The 24,392-nt window shown below is 38.1% G+C and overlaps 1 protein-coding gene across 4 annotated transcripts in view; it reads right to left on the bottom strand.

Moving 5' to 3' along the window:
• FKTN (fukutin) overlaps positions 1–24,392 on the bottom strand; it is an 83,853-nt gene that overhangs the window by 41,322 nt on the left and 18,139 nt on the right. For 3 of the 4 annotated variants that reach the window (XM_045467345.1, XM_045467344.1, XM_045467346.1), the window contains exons 3-6: positions 18,977–19,036; positions 12,967–13,170; positions 5,838–6,115; positions 5,052–5,184 (exon numbers count right to left, since the gene is read on the bottom strand). In XM_045467345.1, the coding sequence (XP_045323301.1) occupies positions 5,052–5,184; positions 5,838–6,115; positions 12,967–13,170; positions 18,977–19,036 (675 nt within the window). The remainder of the gene's footprint in view (positions 1–5,051; positions 5,185–5,837; positions 6,116–12,966; positions 13,171–18,976; positions 19,037–24,392) is intronic. The other variant, XM_045467347.1, reaches the window with a different exon arrangement.

Here is a 24,392-nt window from a genome sequence, read left to right as displayed (position 1 = left end):
CCTTGGTGTGGTGGGAAAGACTGGAGACTCAGGTTTTAGTGAATGATCAGCCAGCAATGACTGAAAACTGACACAAAGTAATGACACAAAACTGAAACCTCATTTTTTTTTTTTTTTAATCTGTTAAAGGCAAATACTTGCCTTATTTCACAGAGTGACTGTAAGGGTCAAACTAAATAACAGACATGAAAACTCTGTGATTGATAAAACCCGTTACTCTGATAGTTATGTCCTACTGAGGCTGCCTCCTGCATGGACATACTCCCATCTCTGACGTACCTTTCCTAACATGACATTCCCAGAAACCCCATTTCTCAGAACTGACTCTCATATGTATTAAAGTGTATACACTTATCAACCTTTTGCATCTGTTATGGATTTTAAAAATTAGAGTGTGCATAATCTTTTCCACTTAAAAAAATATCTTATATCAATCTTGGGCTTACCACGCCTCTGGAAAAAGACAAAATCCCAATTTAAATATCATGTCCATTTGATCTTTGCCATTCAGGCAACCCTTCCACAAACCTTCCCCCCAAGTATAGACTGAAAGTAACATGACAGAAGCTATCCATTCGTTTTATAGATGAGGAAATTAAGGCTCAGAAATTTGCCCAAAGTCTCATAAAAAAAATTAGTAGTTGGAGGAGGATAATATAGTTTTGTAGATATTTCTAGGCCAGGTGTCCAGATATTTCCATGTTTCCCTCTGGTTTTTCACTGGAATTCAACAGACTAGACTGGAACTCATTAATTACTTTTTGATGGTTACTGCTAAAACAAATCAAGTTGAGGAAAATGTAAATTATCCTATTTCTAAACTTCTTGGTAGATTTGAGAAAATAATTAAAAGTAAGTAAGTCAAGAGAACACTTCCCATTCTCTTCCCCCTCCCATCCTGAACTATTCACTATTAGAACCATTAGGTAAGGCAGAGTAAGAAAATGCATATGAGTGGCCGGTGTCAGAGCCTGAGCAAGTGATAAGAGAACCACGTGGAGGGAGGTGTCCAATGCTGGGAGTCAGAGCCTGAGCAGTTTGAGAAGTATGTCCGTAGATGGGGGCAGCCCAGTAGGAGATTATTAACACTCAAGCAGGGTGAGGACAGCATCCATGTGGGAGACAGGACAGAAGCAATGACAGGAGACTAAACAAGTAAGTAAATATATTAAGAATAACAGGAGTTAAGTTTCTTACTATTTGAGAAGGGAGTCACAAATAAGAAAATAAACCCTATGATGTTTAACTGAAACATAAAGTAGTTGGCTGGTGGTATCAGTGTGAATTCATGGATCTTGATAGATGGATATAGAAATAAATACACACACACACACACACACACACACACACACACAATCACTCAGAGGGTCTGTGTGCAACAAAACCCAAGTAGCAATGAGCACACCTGGCATCCAAACCTTCACTTATTTATTTATTTAATTATTTATTTATTTAGAGAGGAAGAACGTGAGCAGGGGAGGGGCAGAGAGAGGGAGAGAGAGAATTCCAAGCAGGCTCTGCACTGTTAGTGCAGAGCCCTACGTGGGGTTTGATCACATGAATGCTGAGATCATGGCCTGGGCTGAGATTAAGAGTTGGACACTTAATCAACTGAGCCACCCAGGTGCCCCCAAACCTTCACTTCTAAAAGGAACCAGGACTTAAAGAAATGGCTGATTCCATGTGTGTGGCAGGGAAATTACAAGATGAACCTAGAGCACCTGTGGCAAAGAGCAAACAAGTGCTCAAAAACTGATGAAGACATGTCAAAATGACAGAAGTCATCATGAAGGGGTTCCCACTGGCCAAATATGAATCAATTTGAAGATAATGAAAATAATGAATGTAGTGAATAAAATACGATGCAGTAAATAAAATAGGAAACCATGAGTTCATACTGATATAGACGAATAATTAAAAGATTGATGATGAGGGGCACCTGGGTGGTTAAGTCAGTTGAGCGTTTGACTCTTGATTTTGGCTCAGGTCATGATCCCAGTGTCATGCGATCAGGGCCCTGCCTTGGTCTCCACGCTGAGCATGGAGCCTGCTTAAGATTCTGTCTCTCTACCTCTTTCCCTCTTCCCCACTTGCACGCTCTCTTTCTAAAATAAAATTGAAAAAAAGATTGATGATGACATTGACAATATTTTCATAGTTTTAAAGTACCTTTATGCCAAATTTCTATTAATGACAAAGGGAAAAACAGAAACTTCACAGGGTTGAAGCTAGCAGACAGCACTTTAATCAAGTGATCAATGTAACATAGCAGTAATGGGACAAATCACAACCACACAGCACCTGATAGGATGTAATGAGAAGAGCACAGAATCACTTGTGGTGTTCCTACTACAGGTGTATAACCTGAATCTAACATGAGGAGAAACAGACAAACCTCTAGATGAGGGACAATTTACAAAACATCTGCCTGTAATCTTCAAAAGCATCAATCATAAAACTTTAAAAAGGACTATCAAACCATTTCAGACTGAAGGAGACTGAAGAGATGAAAAAATTAAATACAACATGTGATTCTGAATCCTTTTATTATAATTTATTCTGAACTGAATTCTTTTATTACAAAAGCTATTTCTGGGGCAATTAGCAAAACTTGAATGGGGATTAAAATGGTGATCTAACATCCTGATTTCTGTATTAAGACAATGTAGGACAATGTTTTTGTTTGGGGAAAATACTAAATTATTCGAGGTTGTGGGGTATATGGTCGACAACTTACTTCCAAATGGTTCAGGAAAAAATTTATTTGTATTTATTTACCACTTTTCTGAAAGTTTGTTTCCAGAAAAAAAAAATATTAAAAATAGAAAGTTAGAAGGTTGTTTTATGAGTTCTGTGAGATTAGTTCACTGCTTACTTTACACCAGGCATTGTATTTAAGATTGTTTGGCGCCACCAAGTGTTCAAAGTTATATATGTTCACTTTAATTTGAAAACGGGACCTTGGTTCTAATAGTAAGAAATAATGAAGAATGAAACATTTAAGAGAATAAGAATAAAAGAGTTATCAACTTAATTAGGCACCCTAAATCAGTAATACCAATACAATAAAAAAGAGAAAAGCAGATTAGAAATCACAAGCATATCTTGCTGCAAGTGAAGGGACACAAATAATGTAATGAAGAATGAATACAAAGTTCCACCCGATTTTACTATAAATATAAACCTCCGACGGGATGGTAGTCTTGCTATGTGCTGGTGCTTTAAACACCAAAACTACGAGGCTATATATGATAAGCTGATAAGCCTTCTGAGCATCTGCCATCCATATTCTTTACTCAAAAGCTGATTGAGGGCTTGTGCTGAAAATTTCAAAAGCAAGAATGAAAACACACAATTAAAAAACCTGATACCATCCTAATGATGTACCAATATTTTGTTTTAACATTTTTTTTTTTCGTTTATTTATTTTTGGGACAGAGAGAGACAGAGTATGAATGGGGGAGGGGCAGAGAGAGAGGGAGACACAGAATCGGAAACAGGCTCCAGGCTCTGAGCCATCAGCCCAGAGCCTGACGCGGGGCTCGAACTCATGGACCGCAAGATCGTGACCTGGCTGAAGTCGGACGCTTAACCGACTGCGCCACCCAGGCGCCCCTGATGTACCAATATTTTGAATCATTTTACATTTTACATTGCCTTCTCACAAAGATCGACAAAATCAGCCTGGGCAAATGCTTGCTAGGGAATGGAGAAGTCCTAATAAGTGTCCTTAGAAAATTCATTTGATTCAGATGAGCACCTTATTCTCCAAACATTTTTCCAAATTATAGGATCTTTTCTTTGTGCCAGATGCTGCTCTAGATATTGGGGCTACAGAAGTGAACAACAAGCCTGCCATCAATAAGTTCACATAATCTAGTAGGGGGACAAGACATACACTCGCAATTCACTGTGGGAAGTGCTCTGACAGAGGTGGTAACCAGAGCAAACTCCCTTAAGGCAAGAAGAGCAAGTGGTCAAGCTCAGGCAGCAGACTGCATCTCCTCTGCTTCCTGTTACTTCCTTCGTGGTAGGGGTATGATGCTCAGCACTTGTCGACTACAGTAGATTCGTCCACATAGTTTTCCAGCTTGTCATCCATGAGGCTGACTGGGTATGTTTCACAGCTCACAATTACAGATCTAAGGAGACTGGGCTGGGAAGACCCACCAGGAAGGCTGTCAGGCCTTGGTCCCAGGGACCAGCACCGCCTACCAGAAAAATCTTGCATTTGCGGGTGCAGGGCACTTAGCCAGCGATTATACAGCTGGTACTTCGTCTCCTCATTCTACTCCTGTCCATGTGTCTACACCTTTCTTAGAAGGGAACCCCAGAAAAAAAAGGGCAAGTGGAAGGATCGGGGTACCAAAACCCCACCATAAATTCTGACTGGTTTCACTGTATTTCTGTTTTAAGTCATCTCTCAGAGCTGAAACTTCATGTCTCTCAAAATCATCTTTACATCCCCAGGGTCAGCAGAGTTCCTGGGAAAATGGCTTTCAATAAATGTTTATTGAATTGAAAGCGAGAGCAGCAGAATAAAGTAAAGTTCAAAAAGCACTGGTCTCTGCATAGCATTTACCTTCAAAACCTTCATAAACACAGAACATTCATATGCATTGGCAGCCCTCTGAGAAAAACTGCATTTTCCGTGAAACCTTTCCCAAATCTACATGGTCCATCTTCTACAGTGGCTTCATCCTACGGGGGGGGCGCTTTAAGAATGCGCCACCTTTGATAGTGTTTATGGGGTATCCTAACTGAAAGCAGAGGCCAGTGCTAAACCTACCAGAGCCTACCCCAATAAAACAACGTCTCCATAAACATCACACCATTCAACTAGGAGAGAAATCGTTTCTTAAGGTTAATGTTTACTCTCCTTTAAAAAAAAAAATTCAAATAAAGCAATCTAGAAGAAAAACAATGAATCAAAAAAGATGTTTTCTTACCTATTTTCTATAGGTCCCTTCATTTCCTACCCCTCCCTGGAAACATTAAAAATAAACATACCTCTTTTAATTTAAAAAGTACAATATTTGATTACTTCTAACCTGAAAAAATGCTCGAGCTTCCTTATACCTACACTCAATAAACCGAGAGTGTGGTATTTCTTCTAGAAAGTGCACTGGATCTTTCGGGATGAGAACTTCGAGTCCATCAACAGTAATTTGTTGTAACTCTGGCCTGAAAACAAAAGTGAGGATTTCTTATTAGGACTTAACCCAGAAAGCTGGCAGCCTCTTCAAAACACACGACATAAGCAAAAAAGTTAAACGTCAAGCATATTTTCCTCAGTTACCACTTTTTAAGATCTACTCTCTCAGCACCTGTCAAATATACAATGCAGCACTGTTAGCTATAGTCACCACAATGTCCATTACATCCCCAGAACTTACTTATCTTATAACTGGAAGTTTGTACGTTTTGACAATTTTTACTATGTAAGCATATATCTATGAACATACTTTCTCCTGTGTTTGCACATTTTATGAATATAATCAAGAGTTGTATTGTTTTACGCATTGCTTCTGTCACTCAACATTGTGGGATTCATCTACGTTGTTACACAGAGCACTAATCCATTCATGTCCCTGCTCTACAATACTTCACGGTATGAATACACAAAGTCTGGGGGCATTAAAAACAATGTTTCTAGTATTTCGTATGCGTATTTCCTAGCACGCATGTGCATGAGTTTCTTGCTGTTGGGTATTTACATTTCAAAACTGATTTGTGTGAATTACATGTTAGATTTAATTACAAAATGTAGGAAAAGAGTAAGAATTCATGACTGGACAATACAGGTTTCAGAACTCCCCTTTACATCCTGAATTTACCTGTCAAAAGCTCCAGGATAACGGCCAAACTGTAACTTTCGAAAAGGAACAAATTTCCGGTCCACGCGTCCTTTGAGTCGTAAATGGCCATGCCAGAGGTAGTTGCCATTCCTCTCATGAAAGACCACCAAGTGGATGGCATGATTAGCCAATCTGCAGATGTAGTGCAGGGGAATTTCGGTTCCCGAAAGTGAGTCTATTCCATCCAGCCGGGGGTCTTTGCTCTCAACCTTTAGGCACTGAAAGCCCATATTTTCAGCCGTCCGAAACCAGCCCTCCTAAAACCAAAGAAACATCAAGCTTAAATATTTAAAACCAAACACTGGTAGCAAAACTAAATGGATTCTTACATTGAGTCAAGCCATACACATATTTTGCTAATCTCCTCTTTGCCCAAAGATTTCAAACTAAGGGTGGCAAGCGGGGAAGGTGGTGGTGGGAGAATAAGGAGAATATCAAAAAGGGAAACTACGTAGCTCGGCACACATGTTCAAAGACACCCTTTATGAACATGAATATCAGTTTCTTCCTTGGAGAGAATGCTCATTTTAGTGTTCTGTGGTTAGCATCTATAAGGCAAATGTTAATGTAAGGATAGCACTTAAAATAAAACTTGTAATTTTCAATTTAACTTCTATTAATTTCTATCTTCAAATGTGCTTCAAAAGGGTGGTACTTTCCTCTCATACTTTGTATCCCAACGCCTTAAACTGCTACTATAATAGAAGTCCATCAGGATGCAAACCATCAGAAAACAGACGAAGGCATTTTCCAATATCATTAGTTATAGTATAAATCTCATGTAGTAAAATTAATCTATATGGTAGATTTTTAGTCCTAAGACCAACAACCAGTGCTATGGATGATTAAGCAGCATAAATTATTGAGAACACCTGAGATTTTAATAGTAGGCTTTGTAATTTCCAAGGAACTTTAATAAACATTATTGCATTTACATGACATCTATCATATAAAATAAGTAGCATAGGTATGATAGATTAAAAAACAGACTCATAGAAGCCTTAAAAAAAAAAACAATAACAGGCAGAGCCACTGCCAGTACTTAGGTCTTATGCAACCAAATCCAAGGTTCTTTCCATTCTTAATACTACCTCTCTAGTCTCTATTTATATAATGTGTATGAAGCTCATTCGCATTCATTATCTCATCTGATGCCCCCAGAATCTACTTGAGGTCGTCAAGGAAGATATTATTATACCTAGTCTACAGTTAAGGAAAACAAACTTCTAGGTGGTAATATCAGATTTTAACATTATTAAATTAAGGAGCTGTGTCTGTAAGTTTGTCTTAAAAGCCACAGCATTCATAAACATTCTTCAAGAGTACTTTATTCACATCACTTACTGCTGTTGAATGTTATCTGGATTAGCTGTATCCTCACCCATGCTCTTATAGCAGACATAGACCCCTATCGTAATATTGATTATACTGCTTTTTAATTGTTTAAACTCCATCAATAAACTGCAAGTTCCTCAACCATAGGAATCAACAGAGTGACTAGTACCCAGGAGGTGCTCAATAGATATTTGTTGTTACTAGTGTTTATACTCTTATATGAGAGGAAGTATTAATTCAGTAGAGAATGCTAACAGCAGTCACAACTGTCCTCTCCTTTATGGATAAAGAACTAAACTGTGCCCTAGTCAAAGGAATTTGACTAGGAAATATCCTATAGGAAATATAGGATATAGGAATCCTATATTTAGCAATATAAATAAATATAAATCCTGTATTTAGGAATATAAATATAGGAAATATCCTATAACAGTTCCAGGCCTGGCTTTACAATCTTCATAAAATCTTTCATGCGTTCCCTCTTACGTCTGCATCTAGGGAAGCAAAGAACTCCAAGGTGGAAAAACCGTTTACACAAATCAAACAGCCTATATCCCTAAGTCTCTAGAGAGAAGTCATCCAGAAATATCTCTGACCAAGAATATCCACACTGTACTTAGGTAAAGACAATTACTCCTTTCTTGTGCTAAATCAACGAGATTTTAGGGATGTTTTTTAATAGCATCTAATGCAACTTACCCTCGTTAATGCAATTTCACCTTAATTATCCCTATATTAGATTGATCAACTATGGGACTCCTCTTTTTCCTTTTCTCACTTGGTCTGCTAAGAGGTGGAAAGTACTGACTGAGAGTGAGAGTAGCCAATTCAGAGACGGAATCCATGGTGCAGGATGAAAGAAATGCATGATAAGTTGGTAAATCCAGGAAAAATTTAAAAGGCCAGCCAGACCTTGAAGGGGAATCAGACCCTGGGTTGTGGGAAGAAAGACTGACAGACAAGATAGGAGGAACTCTGAAACGGCTTATCTTATAATCGTGAGAGAAAAGTCAGAACAAAGTAGTTGCTCTGATCAAACAGAGCAAAGGCCTAGGTCAAGGCTGTACTGCACAAATCTACTTCCAGTTGCCTTTGGCAGTCGTTTGTTCACTTTATTGTCATAGTAATAATAAGGAATAATTACATGCAACTTATGTCTACAATAATTAGATCTAGTGTTCTAGATCTAACCTTTGGGAGAAGGTTTAGGGAGGACAGGGAGAAGGTTGAGGGAGGTTTAGGGTTTGGGAAGGCTCTATGTGATGTCATATGTATAAAAGGACAAACGTGAACCTGTGTGCTTATTCTGGGTACTGCTGACCTTCTGCTTCTTCCACTGACTGTGGTCATATTAGTGTTGCCAATTGTAGCTTATTTCCTTTCTTCTAAAGTACTGGTCCTCAAAGCCAGTGTTACTGTATCCAACAGTCATTTAAAAAAATTGTGGGCATATTTTGACTACCATAATGATTGAGGAAGACACAACTGGCATTTAGAGGCATAGGCCAAGAATACGAGACACCCTAAAATCCAAAATATGAAAATCTGCCTTGTGTCCTGAGTAATTTCAAGTGTTCTATCAGACAGTCCCGTAGTGAAAACCTCATTCGTAATCATCTGAGACCTCTACTTCCCAGGAATACAATAGCCATGTTAAAGGGGAGACAATTTTACGTTTTTGTTGTTGGAAACTTGCTCACTATTTTAAAAAACCACATTACTAACAATATCATTCATAATATGACTGTATATTTGAAGCTACTTGCATTCAATGATCTAACCGAAAAGTGCAACCATCTGAATTACTTCATTATGTTTTCCAGTGTAGTCATGACTGAGCATTTATATGCTGAAATACACATTTTCCTTTTATTTCTAATTTATATTATAGTTAAGACATTATATTGATCTAGGGGATTATGTATATAGGTAGGGTATAATTTCTATAAACCTCATTTGGGGAAAATAAAGGAACACTATAAAATACTCTTTGTAGAAAAGGTTTATAAGCTTTGTAGTCTTTTTCTATGTCGATTCCTAGTCCAGTAGGAATGGCTAACAAATACTGACGTTTAGGAATCAGTCAGTGAGAAGGTTGGCATAGCCTTACCAACCTTATGCTGAAAGTCACCAGTTTATGAAACACGGCCACAACAAAAAGCTTCCAACTGGTTTTCAGTTGGAACTGAACAAAGAGCAATTAACCTTGCAGAAAGCCTGTATCATGAAAACCAAGTAAAACAAACAACCATAACAAAAAATAAACACCCACAAGGGATTTAGAAAAACAAAATGTAGCAGGGGGCAAAAAAACTAAATAGAAAACAAAAAACATGACAATCTACAGAGCGAAAAAGACAAAACTGCACCCGCGAAACAAGAAAGCTATTATAAGAAACAAGAATACACAAAACTTTTTTAAAAATATAAAAATTTTGAGCAAGAATATGATAAAAATCAATGGCATTGTTAAAGATTTTGTTTAAAAGTAGAACAGTTAGAAAAAGATGAAAAATCATACAGCAAAGATAAGAAAATGAGAGAGTCAATTCTAGAGGTCCAACAGCCAAGAAATAAAAAATTCTTTCTTTCAGAAAGAAAGAACACTTTTATTCAATACTATCCTGGAGGGGTTCCTATCTAAATCAATAACTACCTAAATCAATAACACAAGAAAAAGAAATTAGGTGTAAGGGTTAGAAAGGAAGAGACTAAATTGCCTTTTTATGCAGAAAATACAACCAATTGCATTCAAAGAGAGAAAAGGAAAGAGAAGGTGGGAAAGGGGGTGAGAAAGGGAGATTGGGAGGAAGAGACTTTGGACTTTATCTGTAGAGTGCAGAGTTCAGAACAGTAGCTGGGAAACAGGATGCAGCATTTCCATCCACCTATAGTAATGAATTAGAAAAGGTAGAGGGAAAATATCCACATTACCCACACGCCGTCCCCACCCCACACAAAACTATGAGATAGCAAGGAGTAAATCTTATCAGAAATGTGCAAAATCCGGGGCGCCTGGATGGCTCAGTCAGTTAAGCATCTGACTTCGACTCAGGTTCACGATCTCCCGGTTCGTGAGTTTGAGCCCCGGGCCAGGCTCTGTGCTGACAGCTCAGAGCCTGGAACCTGCTTCAGATTCTGTATCTCCCTCTCTCTCTGCCCCTACCCACTCAGCCTCTGTCTCTGTCTCTCTCTCAAAAACAAATAAACATTAAAAAAATTTTTTTTAATGTGCAAAATCTGTAAGAAAAATTACAATATTCTAACAAAGCTCATCAAAGGACACTTGAATTAAAGGAGGTATATTTATGTTCATGGATAAGAAATCTTAATATTTTAACAATATCTAGAAACCTTTCAGGCTTTTGCTTTCTCAGACTAGCCTGGATGATGAAAGAGACACGCAGTCCAGGGACTCCACTGCCCCATCTGCCAGCCAGCCGTCCTGAAGAAGCAGAGCTGCCTAGCTGACTGGAAGTTGAGCTTAGCTGAGACCAGAAGAGCTGCCCAGCTAAATGCTACCCAAATCACTGTCACAGAATCATGAAACGACACAAATGATTGTTGTTTAAGCCACTAACTTTAGTGTGTGATTGGTTACACAGCAGAAGCTAACTGCTGTATAAGTCAAATTGGAAATCAAACGTGCAAGTAAAAAAGAAACATTTTCAGATATGCAAGGTTTCAGCCTCCCATTCATCCGTTCTCAGAAAGGAATTCCTAAAATGTTGTGAAGGGGTTTACGGAACAATATATGCGCAGCACATCAGTCTGTAGTAAGGCAAAATGAGCAAAAGCTCTGGAAGGGATGTCTCTAAGGGAAAAGAAATGGAACTGAGAGATTACCTGATGTGATGGATTATAAAACATAGTTTTATGTTTCTGTTACAGAGTTTATACACAGGTTATTGGTACACAGAAAACCAGCCAACAAAACAGGAGAAGAAAGTTGTATAAGGAATATGATGAGATTAAACTAGGTAGCATCCAGGTGATTATACATTCATAAGGTCAACACTGACTACTAATTTAACTACAAAATGTGATTAATGATGATGGGAGAAGAAAGTGTGTATGTGCGTGTAAATGGAGGCAGAAGAGATTATCAGTTAAGTTCTTGTTATTCCTAACGTAAGTAGGAAATATTTAAAAAAGCAGAAGCAGGGGCGCCTGGGTGGCACAGTCGGTTGAGTGTCTGACTTCAGCCAGGTCACGATCTCGCGGTCCGTGAGTTCGAGCCCCGCGTCGGGCTCTGGGCTGATGGCTCAGAGCCTGGAGCCTGTTTCCGATTCTGTGTCTCCCTCTGTCTCTGCCCCTCCCCCGTTCATGCTCTGTCTCTCTCTGTCCCAAAAATAAATAAACGTTGAAAAAAAAAAAAAATTAAAAAAAAAAAAAAGCAAAAGCAGAAAATTTCATCTGTAAATGAGAAGATAAAGCAGGTAGAAAGAGGTGAGAGTGGTTGACTCTACAAGGGAAGTAAGGGGTGAAGAGAGAAGAGCAGACTGCTCTTCTTCCTTATGAGTTCTGCATCACCATCTGACTTTTAACACAGTAGTCTAATTAAAAATAAATATTAAATTGAAAATACCACATCCTAACTTTTCCATAAGTTTAAGTATTTTCAAACTATAAAACTGGGAAGAAAGAAAAAAAAAAAAACCATGCCAGCAAAAATCAGGTACTTATGTGGACACTTCATCTGTCTCATCACTGGCATCATTGCCTGGAAAGAACCACAGGTCAGAAAACAGTCGGAGCTCAGTCTCAGCGGCCCTGTGGGAAAGCCCAGGGCAATCAAGAGACCGTGCAGCTTACACTGCTTTCCCACCATCGTCCTGGGACATAAGCCCACCTATCCGGGTTGAAGGCGACTAAACAGATCCCACGGCAGAGTTAGTGCACACTTACCATGGGTGGCTGACTAGCTAGTTAAATTCATTTAATCTGGTGCTAATTTTCTTACTCTTACTTGGATAATTCCTCAGAATGAAAAATAGTGAACTTGGGTGGTTAGAGGTATTGCAGATAAAGAAGGAAGCAGATTTTTGGCATGTTTGGTTGACTTTTGCCTTGTAACCACTAAGCAGGATGAAAACAGACGCTTGAATTTTTTGGATACGCTTAAGAAGCACACTCCATTTGAGTATCAAACCATACTGCACACTTACAAAGAGGAAAGAACAGTGCTGTAGACTAGTGATATCGCCTTCATGTATACCTTATTTAGCAGATGCTGAAAGTTCATCACCAAATCCCTTTCTACTTGCCTGCCTACACTGATGGAAGTGCTAAATAGCTCTTTTTAGCCTCCTTCACAACAAGAAGACATATGAGTCTAGTTCTGAACAATGAGCTGGAAGCTGTTTACCAGATGCTTCTGAGAAAATTTTTGCTTCAAAGGACGCATTGCATCACCATCCTTTCCTCTCATCTTACTGCCTTGAACATGGATATGATGCCTCAGAACCAGGACAGCTGTCTTGCAATGATGAGAAAAATGAAGAAAGAACTTCAATAATGCCAGCCCTGACATAGTGGGCAGCTGAACTAATGTCAACAGCACCAATCTTTCAAAGTCTTGTTACACAAGAAAAATAAGCCCCCTATTTGCTTAGGACATTATTGTCTCCTGTTACTTATAGCTGAAAATACTCCCAATACAATTTATGAAAAGTTTTAAAGATTTTTTTGAAATGTTTTACATTTTAACTGGTTTAATCCCATACTATTTTGTAAAAGACACAGTCTGTTATCTGAAAGCAAATCGTCTTACCTCATTCTTCCATAGGTGATACCGCAGTGCAAATGCAGTAAAGTCTCTTGGAACACAGAAAAACTTGCATTCTGAAGTGGAGCCATGAGAAATATTTTTGACTTGTTCAAAGTCTTTATTAATCAATTCCAGAATCAAAGGATCGATAAGGAACACTGGTACATTTTGGCTGGATGTTAGCATAACAAATTTTTTAACTGCACGCTGTTTGAGAAGAAAAGAACCCCCTTTATTCTTCTCAACCAATACAACAATTTACCTTATTAAATTTTTATTCATTAATTTTATAAGAATATATAGAAAGTTTACTCAATAGATACCATGCTTATTACTGTATTCAACAAATAAGCAAATAAATAATACATGGTCCCTGCTCTTAAGGTATACACAATTGACTGAGGAACATGAACAAATATGTATAATGCAAGGTAAAATACTCTCTAATAAAAATATATGCAACAGCTACTAAGTAACTGTACATCAAAAGAATAACAAAATCTTCATTAGAGGAAGTCTATCTGAGATGGAAACTTTGGGCTTACAAATTATTCCCTTGGTGTTAGCTACAACTTTTTGAGCCAAAGTGGAAGAGGAAATACTAGATCTGTCAGATTTTAAAAATCAGTCATGTCAACCTTCTCAAATTCAAAATCAATCGTATGTACCATTTTTCTTCATATTTGTTACACTGTTTAATAATGCTTATAAGCAAAAGATTCAAACTAAAATATCTTGCCTGCTTGACTATTCCCATATATAGTTTGATTTTCTAATAATATTTTAATATTTTTAAAATTTTTTTAAATTTACATTTATTTATTTTTGAGAGACAGAGAGAGAGAGGGCACAAGTAGGGAGGGGCAGAGAGAGAATGAGACACAGAATCCAAAGCAGGCTCCAGGCTCTGAGCTGTCAGCACAGAGCCCAAAGCAGGGCTTGAACTCACAAATCATGAGATCATGACCTGAGCCAAAGTCGGACGCTTAACCAACTCAGCCACCCAGGTGCCCCAATATTGTAATATTTTAAAATAGAATTCTTTTGGGCAATGAGTAGAGTCCCCTACTGAAAAAACAAATTTCAAAATTACAAGGGAAACACAATAATCACACTCAAGAGTAAGTAGCACCAAGGGCAGCAAAGATCTATAGAATAACAGCATTGCTTAAAAGCATACTTTAATGGAAGTAACAAGGATTTCAAAGGGAATGTATGCCCATCAGAAAGGTGCCTCATAGGGGCGCCTGGGTGGCGCAGTCGGTTAAGCGTCCGACTTCAGCCAGGTCACGATCTCGCGGTCCGTGAGTTCGAGCCCCGCGTCGGGCTCTGGGCTGATGGCTCAGAGCCTGGAGCCTGTTTCCGATTCTGTGTCTCCCTCTCTCTCTGCCCCTCCCCCGTTCATGCTCTGTCTCTCTCTGTCCCAAAAATAAATAAACTTTGAAAAAAAAAAAAAAAAAAAAAAAAGAAAGGTGCCTCATAGAATTAAGGGTAAACTCTTATTCCCCAAATCTGAAGAAATATGTAAAAACATAAATAAGATAATAAATAAATAAGGATATTAAGGCTTTTAAGGATAGGAAAAAAATGAGATAAAGCTAGGAATAAGTCTCTTACCATTTGTTTTTAAGGCAGAGTATGCAAATACCAAGACTACAATAATCTTTGCTCTAGAGTTTATTATCTCTTAGTGGGAGAAACATCTATAAGTAAAAAGCTAGTTAGAAAAACAACTTTATGCCAGAAGATTCAATAACTTAGATGAAATTAACAAATGTCTTTAAAAACACAATTAACAAATTACCACAAGATGAAACAGGAAATCTGAATTGCCCTATACCTTTGAACAAAATTGAATTTTTATATATATTTGTTACGTATTGACATATATTTGTTATATATTCGTATATATTTTATTTATTTATTTATTTATTTATTTATTTATTTATTTATGTATTTATTTATTTATTTACACTGCCATCAAACAATAGCACCAAGAAGTAAAACTCCAGACTCAGATGGTTCACAGGTGAATTCTCTCAAAGATTTAAGGAATAATACCAATTCTACAAAAACTCTTTCAGAAAACTAAGCAGGGAGGAATCCTTCCTAACTCATTGTATGAGGCCAGTGTAATCCTGATAACAAAACCTGACAAAAACATTACAAAAAAAATTATAGACCACCATCCCACATGAACACAGATGCAATTATACTTAACAACATACTACAAAATCAATTCCAGTAGTTTTATAAAAAAAAAAAAAGCCCAAAAAAAAAGAGTAAATATCCTGACCAAGTAGAGTTTATCCCAGAAATGAAAGGTCAGTTTAGCATTTGAAAACCAATCAATGAAATTTACTACATCAACACAACAAAGGGGGAAAACCCTATGAGAATTTCAATACAGAAAAAGTATTTAACAAAATTCAATACCTATTTTAATCAGTGATTAAAACCTGTCAGTGAACTAGGACTAGGATACTTTCTCAATTTGATAAAGAGTATGAACAAAAGTATCTGTTTTTGAGTTTAGGAGTTCTTCATTAATTCTTGATACCCATCTTGTGTCAGATACATGTTTTGCAAATATTTCCTACTCTGTGGCATTTCTATTCATTTTCTTAATGTGTCTTTTGAAGAGTAGAAGTCTTAAATTTTGATATGCTAACTTATCAATTTATTTTTCTTTTATGGTTGTTGCTTTCTGTGCTTTATACCAGGAGAATAAAAGAAATGATTCTGGAAGAAAGATGATGAAATGACCGACACTGGCACACATAAGGTGCTTATTAAATGTTTGTTGAATAAATCTCATTCAGCTTAGTGTTAAATGCAAACATGATGAACACGTTAATGGCTTCATTATAATTATTGATGTAAATATAGATTAGGGCAGGGTCTAGGAGAAATTCTGTAATTCACCTTCTAAATATGCCTTCCAGATTGTTATCAATGTAATCCCTGGAAACAGATGTCCAACTGACTCCAAAGCCAATTAATTTTAAATCAACATGACTATTATCATCTGGCCTTTAGTAATTCATTTTGTTTACAAGAAAGAAAAATGTCTTGTTGAAAACAGGGTACACTGACACTCTAATAGCCTGTTCATCTAGAAGGGCTTGGTGGGACCCGTTCTTAGTGAAAGGCTAGCTCCTTATAATCATCATTTCATTTCCTAAGTGCTCTCAAGGCATCTGTTTAATAACTCATTCTAAAATTTTGTCAGGGCTCGGTATCACATTATTGATCAGATTTTGCCTTTCCTTCTGTGGGACCCAAGGAATTTAACAAAAATCCCCTACCCCTGGACAAGCAGAGCAAGACTAACTCCATTTTGTGCTACACCCACCATCTCAAGTATAACCCCCACCCTAGTCAAGCCGGTGAGCACACCCTTACTGGAAACCGGCTCCTACAGGATTGCGGAACCCCTAACCGCTAAAGAATGTAAACCCCGACTTTTGCCTGCCCAACTTGCGCGCCAATTGCAGGGAGGATTCCTCCCTGCTCCTTGGTGGTCTCTCGGATTCGAAATCAGGGGCATTATACCTTCCTTCTAAAATACTAGAACGAAAGTATTTTATTACTTCTCCCCTTTAACGTGATGCTGCAAATGTCTAAGAGTGATTCTTAGTACCATGCAATGTAATTAACAGACAACCCATTGGATGTAGTGAGCTGCTCTTTAATTTTTGCTCACTGATCTTGAAAGTAAACCCATTTATTTTTTTTTAAGTTCATTTATTTATTTTGAGAGACAGAAAGAGAGTGTGAATGGGGAAGGAGCAGAGAGTGAGGGAGAGAGAGAATCCCCACTGCTGAGCCTGACATGGAGGCTCGATCACACAATCATGAGACCATGACCTGAGCCAAAATCAAGAGTCAGACACTTAACCAACTGAGCCACCCAGGCACCCTGAAAGTAAACCCTTTAAAAAAAAAATCCATTCTTTTCTCCCACCTCAAAGATCCTTCCCTGAATGAAAAAGTTGGGTCTTTCCATTGCCTTCAGACTACCCTAAGTTCATAGAGCAAAACATCTGCTATTTTATATAAATTAAAAGTTCACCCTAATACTTCACAGTTGAGGAGCCTGGTATAGGATATCCCAGACTTACCTGTTACACAGTAGTTCAAAGCCAACTGGTGCCAGCAATGACCTAAAATTATCACCTTTATTGCTGCTTCATAATTTTGAAAACCCACTTCCAATCTGAAGCTTCATGTCTCTGGTTAAAGAGAAGCCAAAGACTAAGGGTGCTGAGCCTGGGTGGCTTAGTTGGTTAAGCGTCTGACTCTTGACTTCGGCTCAGGTCATGATGTCATAGTTTGTGGGTTGAGCCCCACATCAGGCTCTGTGCTGATGACGCAGAGTCTGCTTGGGATTCTCTGTCTCCTCTCTCTGGCCCCATGCCCCGCACTCTCTCTTTCTCTCTCAAAAATAAATAAATAAACTTAAAATGTGGCAAGAAGAGAAATGCATACTTCTAAAGAAAAAAAAAAAGGAGAAACCAAAGACTGAAGTGCATCCACAAGAAATAACTGGTCATATCCAAAATGTATATTAATAGGATAAATGTAATTTTTTATTAGTAACAAGTAACCTAACATTGTTTTTCATTCTAAATTTGGTTAACAAAAAGGTAAGAAAACATATTTTGTAAATGTTTGGCTCTGAAATTTATAAACCCAAACAGGGACATACTGTACATATTGCTAGTTTTCCTTATCTTCAAGAGAAAACATGTTAAACATGAATAGACAGTTCTCCAAAGAAGACATCCGGATGGCCAACTCGCACATGAAAAGATGCTCAACGTCACTCTTCATCAGGGAAATACAAATTAAAACCACATGGAGATATCACCGCACGCCAGTCAGAGTGGCTAAAATGAACAAATCAGGAGACTATAGATGTTGTAAAGGATGTGGAGAAATGGGAACCCTCTTGCACTGTTGGTAGGAATACAAACTGGTGCAGCCACTCTGGAAAACAGTGTGCAGGTTCCTCAAAAAATTAAAAATACAACTACCCTATGACCCAGCAATAGCACTGCCAGGAATTTACCCAAAGGATACAGGAGGGCTGATGCATAAGGGCACTTGTACCCCAATGTTTACGGCAGCACTTTCAACAATAGCCAAATTATGGAAAAAGCCTAAATGTCCATCAACTGATGAATGGATAAAGAAATTGTGGTTTATATACACAATGGAATACTACTTGGCAATGAGAAAGAATGAAATATGGCCTTTTAGAGCAATGTGGATGGAACTGGAAAGTGTTATGCTAAGTGAAGTAAGTCATACAGAGAAAGACAGATATCATATGTTTTCACTCTTATGTGGATCCTGAGAAACTTAAGACCATGGGGGAAGGGAAGGAAAAAAAAAAAGTTAAAGAGGGAGGAAGCCAAACCATAAGAGACTCTTAAAAAGTGAGAATAAACTGAGGATTGATGGGGGGTGGGAGGGAGGGGATGGTGGGTGATGGGCATTGAGGAGGGCACCTGTTGGGATGAGCACTGGGTACTGTATGGAAACCAATTTGACAATAAATTTCATATTAAAAAAAAAAAAAAGAAAAGGAAACATGTTGAATAGATTTTAATTCCTAATCATTGTCTTCCCTTATTCATAGTTCAATTCTGATTCATATATTTTTTCATTTGGGGATGCACCATAGTTCAGTGAGTGAGGATTTTGAAGGCAAACAGTTAGAATCTGCACTCAGCCAGCCACTTATTAGCCAACTAACCTTAAACCCTCTAAGTGAACTGAGGATAACAATATGTACTGACTTCATGGAGTTTCCATAAGGACTACATGAGATACTGCATGTAAAGTACTTGACACAGGGCCTACCTCTTCCCCTCCAACACCTACTCCTACTGTCCACCAAGGTAGTTATTATCATTGTCATCATTCAACAAATCCTTATTGAGTACATACACAAATGAACTAAAAGAATATTGCAAATGAGGAATTTCATACTTATCTTACATACCCACTGTGTGCTATCAAATCCAATTCGGTTTCCCTTAGATTTTGATACACCAGCTCCATTCTAAGAAGATAACAAAAAAACATTTTAATAAATTCAAAGCTATCTTTTTCTGTCTTATTTTACTTGGCATACAGGGAACAAACTGGTGGTTGCCAGAGGGGAGAGAGTGAGGGGGATGGGCAAGATGAGTTAAAGGGAGTGGGAGATATAGGCTCCTAGCTATGGAATGGGTAAGCCATGGGGATAAAATATACATAGAGAATACAGTCAATGGTATTGTAATACTGTTGTATGAGAGGTGGTAGCTACACTTGTGGTAACCACAGCATAACTGTTGAATCACTATGTTGTATATCTGAAACTAATGTAACATTGTGTGTGAACTATACTCCAATTAAAAGAAAAAAAGGCAGGTCTAGAGAATCAGAAGGAAGAAAGCATTATCAGTTTTCATCTGATAAGCCCCCAAATACTTTGAAAGTAACAGGAAAAAAGAATGTCTGATGGTCTAGAGACAATGGGAAGAATGTTTCAAGCTCAAAGAAGATCCAAAGAAGTTTCTTATGCCTTGAATGTGTTCTTTACATAGAAGACAGATGGGAGGATACTAAAGAACAAGAAGAATAGCCTTACCCAACAAATGAAATATGCCCCAAGTTTCTAAAAAGGAGACTTGCGGCACCGGGGGCTCAGTGGGTTGAATGTCCAACTTCAGCTCAGGTCATGATCTCATGGTGCATGAGTTTGAGCCCTGCATCGGGCTCGATGCTGTCAGCACAGAGACCACTTGGGATTCTCTGTCTCCCTCTCTCTCTACCCCTCCCCACCCCCGTAACACACACACACTCTCTCAAAAAACAAAACAAAACAAAACAAAACAAAACAAAACACAAAAAACAAAACTCATCACACTCAAAAAAATTAAAAGGAGACTCATCTCCCCACTAAACTGCAAACTCAAGGGCAGGGACCAAGTCCAATCCTTCTTTATATTGCCAGTGCCTAGCACAGTGCTTGGTAATGACTAAATACTTAATTGTGGTTTGCTAAATGGAGGGAAGGAGAATGGAAAAGAGGAAGAGAGATACTGAGTAATCAAGGTAAAGCCAGAAGTGGTCTCTCCTCATAAGCTCTGCAACTTAGACAATAACATTTTAATAGCAAGAGATATTTGAGAACAAACTACAAAGAGACAGCTCTGTAATCTTCATCCTTGAAAAGAGACTGCAAACTCTATAACATAGCCCTTGTTACTCATTATAGCCCTCCATGAGTTAATTAGACTGAATTTCTGAGCTGTTTGTTTTCTCTGCTGGATCATTCCCATCAGTATACAAACACGATATTATTTCTATCTTAAAACAAACAAGCAATAACTCTCTTGCATACCCACTGTATGCAACTAACAATTTCCCCCCCTAACTAATAATTAACAATTTTCCCAACTAACAATTTTCCCCTTAAGCAAAACCCCTAATGGGCTGTCTGTTCTTATTGCATCCGATTCCTCTCCTCTTATAAGCTCTTGAGCTTAAATTCACTCTGCCAACTATTTATCAAGATCACCAATGACCTCCATGTTGCTAAATCCAATGGTCAATTATTTTTACTCCTTGTCTTATTTGATCTATCAAGAATTGTTGACCACTTGTGTCTCAAACACTTTAGTTGCATGGCTCTCCGAATCCCATACTTCTGGTTTTCCTATTTCTCTCTGGCTGCTCCTTCTTGTTCTTTGCTAGTTCTTCCACCTCCCTGATGTATGAGGGACCCCCAAAACTCAGATCATGAGACTTTTCTCCCTCTTTTTACTCTATGTTCACTTTCTTGGTACCTCATCTATTCTAATGGCTTTAAATACCATCTGTATGCTTACCACTCTCAATTTATATTCTCAACCACACCAGTCCTTTGAACTCCAAACATATATTCAACTATCTACTCACCTTCTTCATTTGGATGTCAAATAGTCATCTGAAACTTAACATGTCTGGAAAAAGCATCAGATCTCTAACCATCCCTCAAGCTTGCTTCTCATCTCAGTAAACAGCAACTTCCCCTTTCCAATTATCTAGGCCCCAAATACTAAAGTTATCCCTGACTCTTTTATGTCTCTTATACCCCACGTCTAGCCCATGAACAAAATCTGGTAGCTCTACTTTCTACTACTAGTTCCCTTGTCCAAGCCATCACCATCCTGTATAAATTATTAGAATAGACTTCTACCTAGTCTGTTTTAGCCCTTGACCCTACAATCTATTCTCAACAGAGCATCCATTCTACTACCTTTTTAAAAAAATCAGATCATGTCACATATCAGCTCAAACTTTACGATGGCTCACAATCTCACTCAGAACAAAAGCAAAAGTCCTTATGGTTTACAAGGCCCTAAACAATATAAACTCTCTGACTTTACTTACTACTCTTCCCCACTCTCACTCCTCTATAGCCACATTGATCTTTTTGCTGTTCTTAAAACTTCCAGACATGTTCCTGCCTTGGGACTTGGGACTTTCGTGCTTCCTTTGGTCTCTAGGTAGTATGCTCCTCTTCTAGATATCCACAGAGCTCATTCTTTTCAAATATGCTGTTTCCTCTATTTTTTAAATAATTTTTAAAGTTTATTTATTTTGAGAGAGAGCACAAGTAGGGGAGGGGTAGACAGAGAGAGAGCAAGAGAGAGGGAGGGAGGAAGTCCCAAGCAGGCTCTGCAGGATCAGCGCAGAGCCCGATGTAGGGCTCTAATTCATGAAACTGTGAGATCATGACCTGAGCCAAAATCAAGGGTCAGACGCTTAACCAACTGAGCAACCCAGGCACTCCTGTTTTCTCTATTATAATGGCCTTCCCATCTTTCTATACCTGGAGGATTTACACTCATTTTATAAAACCAACTCAAAATATTATTTCATTCATTAAATATTCAATCATAACCTTCCTAAGTGGGTTATTCAGCAGATTTTCATTCCCTACAAACTTTGCACTTACCTAAGCTTGAAGGGTCAAGGAATAAGGACATAGGAGGATACAGTTTTATAGGGGCTGACAATTATACAATTTTGGTGGTCCTTTTTAATAAACAGAATGCAAAAATATATTTTGCAAACTTTACCAAAATATATAGCTTTATAACATATTCCTAAGCCTCCTTCAAGGGCCTTTGGAAGTGAGGGGCCCTGTGGTTTAAATCTCATCTATCTGGGGCACCTGGGTGGCTCAGTCAGTTAAGCATCCGACTCTTGATTTCAGCTCAGGTCATGATCTATCTCACCCTTCATGAAATCAAGCCCTGCATCAGGCTCCGTGCTCAGGATTCTCTCTCCCCCTCTCCCTGCCCCTCACCCTCTTCTCGCGTGCACACTCACTCTCTCTCTCAAAAATAAAGAAAGAAAACATTAAAAAAATAAATAAATAAATTTCATTTATCTTAATGGTTAATCTACCTCTGGTGAGGTACAGTTACTGGCAACCAGTGGCTACAACCATAGCTGTAAAGGAGGAATGTAGTCCCTATCAAGCAATGATCCTACAAATAGAGAACCCAAAGAATAAATAACATGACCTCTCTTTCCTCCAGGTCTTCAATCTCCAGATGATGTTTCCCCTTGGCTGACCTCCAACTAGAAAAGAGAAGGGAGCTCACCTAATGCAGTCCACTGAGGTCAGCTCCCCGAGACGCAGACTATTAAAGACAAGATTTGGAAGGGCAAACAGAGACTATCTACCATACCATGGTAAGAAATCTGGATCTTACTCCATAGGTATGCTATGCAGAGAATAACTTGATCAGATATTTAAAAAAAATAACTGGGACAGCTGTACAGAGAGGATTACAAAAGCTAGAGACTAAAGAAGAGTTCTTAAACTATAACTAGAAAAGTAGGCAGAACAAGGTTTATGAGATGTGCTTTAAAGAAGTAACATATTGTCATTTGCTTATATGTCTCTTTATATGTTTCTTAACTTCTCTCTTCAACCCCAAATTTCCCCAGTTTCTGACTTCCTAGACAGCAAGGATTACACTTGACTCTCATTTCATCTCATAGCCTAGTACTGTACTTGGGCACATAGTAAGTACTCGACAAACATTTGACAAATAGATGACCAAATGTTCTAAAAGAAATGCTATATCAAATCAAGTGGTTTTTCTTTTTAAAGGCTAAAGATATTCCTATAGGATTGAGTAAAAATGTAAATGAAATGAATAAATAAATGGAAAGATGGAATCAGATGCCGAAAAGGAGGGGTAGAAAAGGTCTTGTGGCTATTGAACACCACTGATAAATGAGTTAAAATAAGGGATATGTCATTAAAGAGAAAGTATTTAGCATATAGGAGGTGAAGATTTAAGGAAAAATCCTTTCATTTTTTGAAAGACTATCCAACAATCCGTTTCTTACAGAAACCAAAAAACAATTCTTTATTTTTTTTTAAGTTTATTCATTTTGAGAGTGACAGAAAGAGTGAGTGGGAGAGGGGCAGAGAGAGATGGAGAGAGAGAATCCCAAGCAGGCTCTGCACTGTCAGCATGGAGCCCGATGTGGGGCTCAAAATCACGAAACATGAGACCATGACCTGAGCCAAAGTTGGACACCTAACTGACTGAACCACCCAGGTGCCCCCAAAAACAGAATTCTTAATCCAGCATGATCATTAATCATGCCTACAGAGAATCAAACAGTAATACTTACAAAAACTGTTTGAGTTTTCAATAATTGATCTTTTTCAATTGTTTATAAATTTGTAATCCTAAGGATCAGAAACACTAACCATGGTAAATTCACCAACACTCCAGGCAGATTCCCCTTTTGCATCTCAGTGCCTTTCCTTATAGTAGATGCACTGCTCTCTTACTTACTCCCAAGTCACTGAAGTTCTTAGTGCATAGGACTCATAAATATGATCTGACACAGTGGGAAAACTTTGCTTATTAATTAGCCAAACTGCTTGGCCAGAAAACCTATAGAGTGTAAAGTCTGGGGATACATAGAAGTATTTTTTAAATATCCCTCAATTCTAATGGAAGAAATTCTTTCATATTCTCCTGAACAATGGTGGTCATGGGGGCGGGGGATGTGGGGGAAAGGATCAGAAGAGGGGAACAATAGCATTTATCAAAGTTTACACACTAGATCAGATTATCAGATAGAATATTCTTCTTCCAGCAATGATCCGCACATTATCATTCAGAATATAAGGGAACTAGCCAGTAGTCAAAGGAGAGTTTTTAAAAATCATGATTCTTAGATGATTTTAGCAAGCAACTGACCAACTCAAAAATTTCAAAAACCTTTGTTGCCATGATCTAAATAGCTGCAAGATTAATTTCCATTTCTAATAATGGCATATGAAATTGTTCACTGTGAATAACTATTGCCACACTTGAAATCCAAACTCCCCTTCCAACTCCCTCCTG

Source organism: Leopardus geoffroyi, chromosome D4 (assembly GCF_018350155.1).
Source record: "Leopardus geoffroyi isolate Oge1 chromosome D4, O.geoffroyi_Oge1_pat1.0, whole genome shotgun sequence".
NCBI classification, from domain to species: Eukaryota; Metazoa; Chordata; class Mammalia; order Carnivora; family Felidae; genus Leopardus; species Leopardus geoffroyi.
Note: the sequence above shows the minus strand (reverse complement) of the source record. Positions and strands in the feature narration are given on the sequence as shown.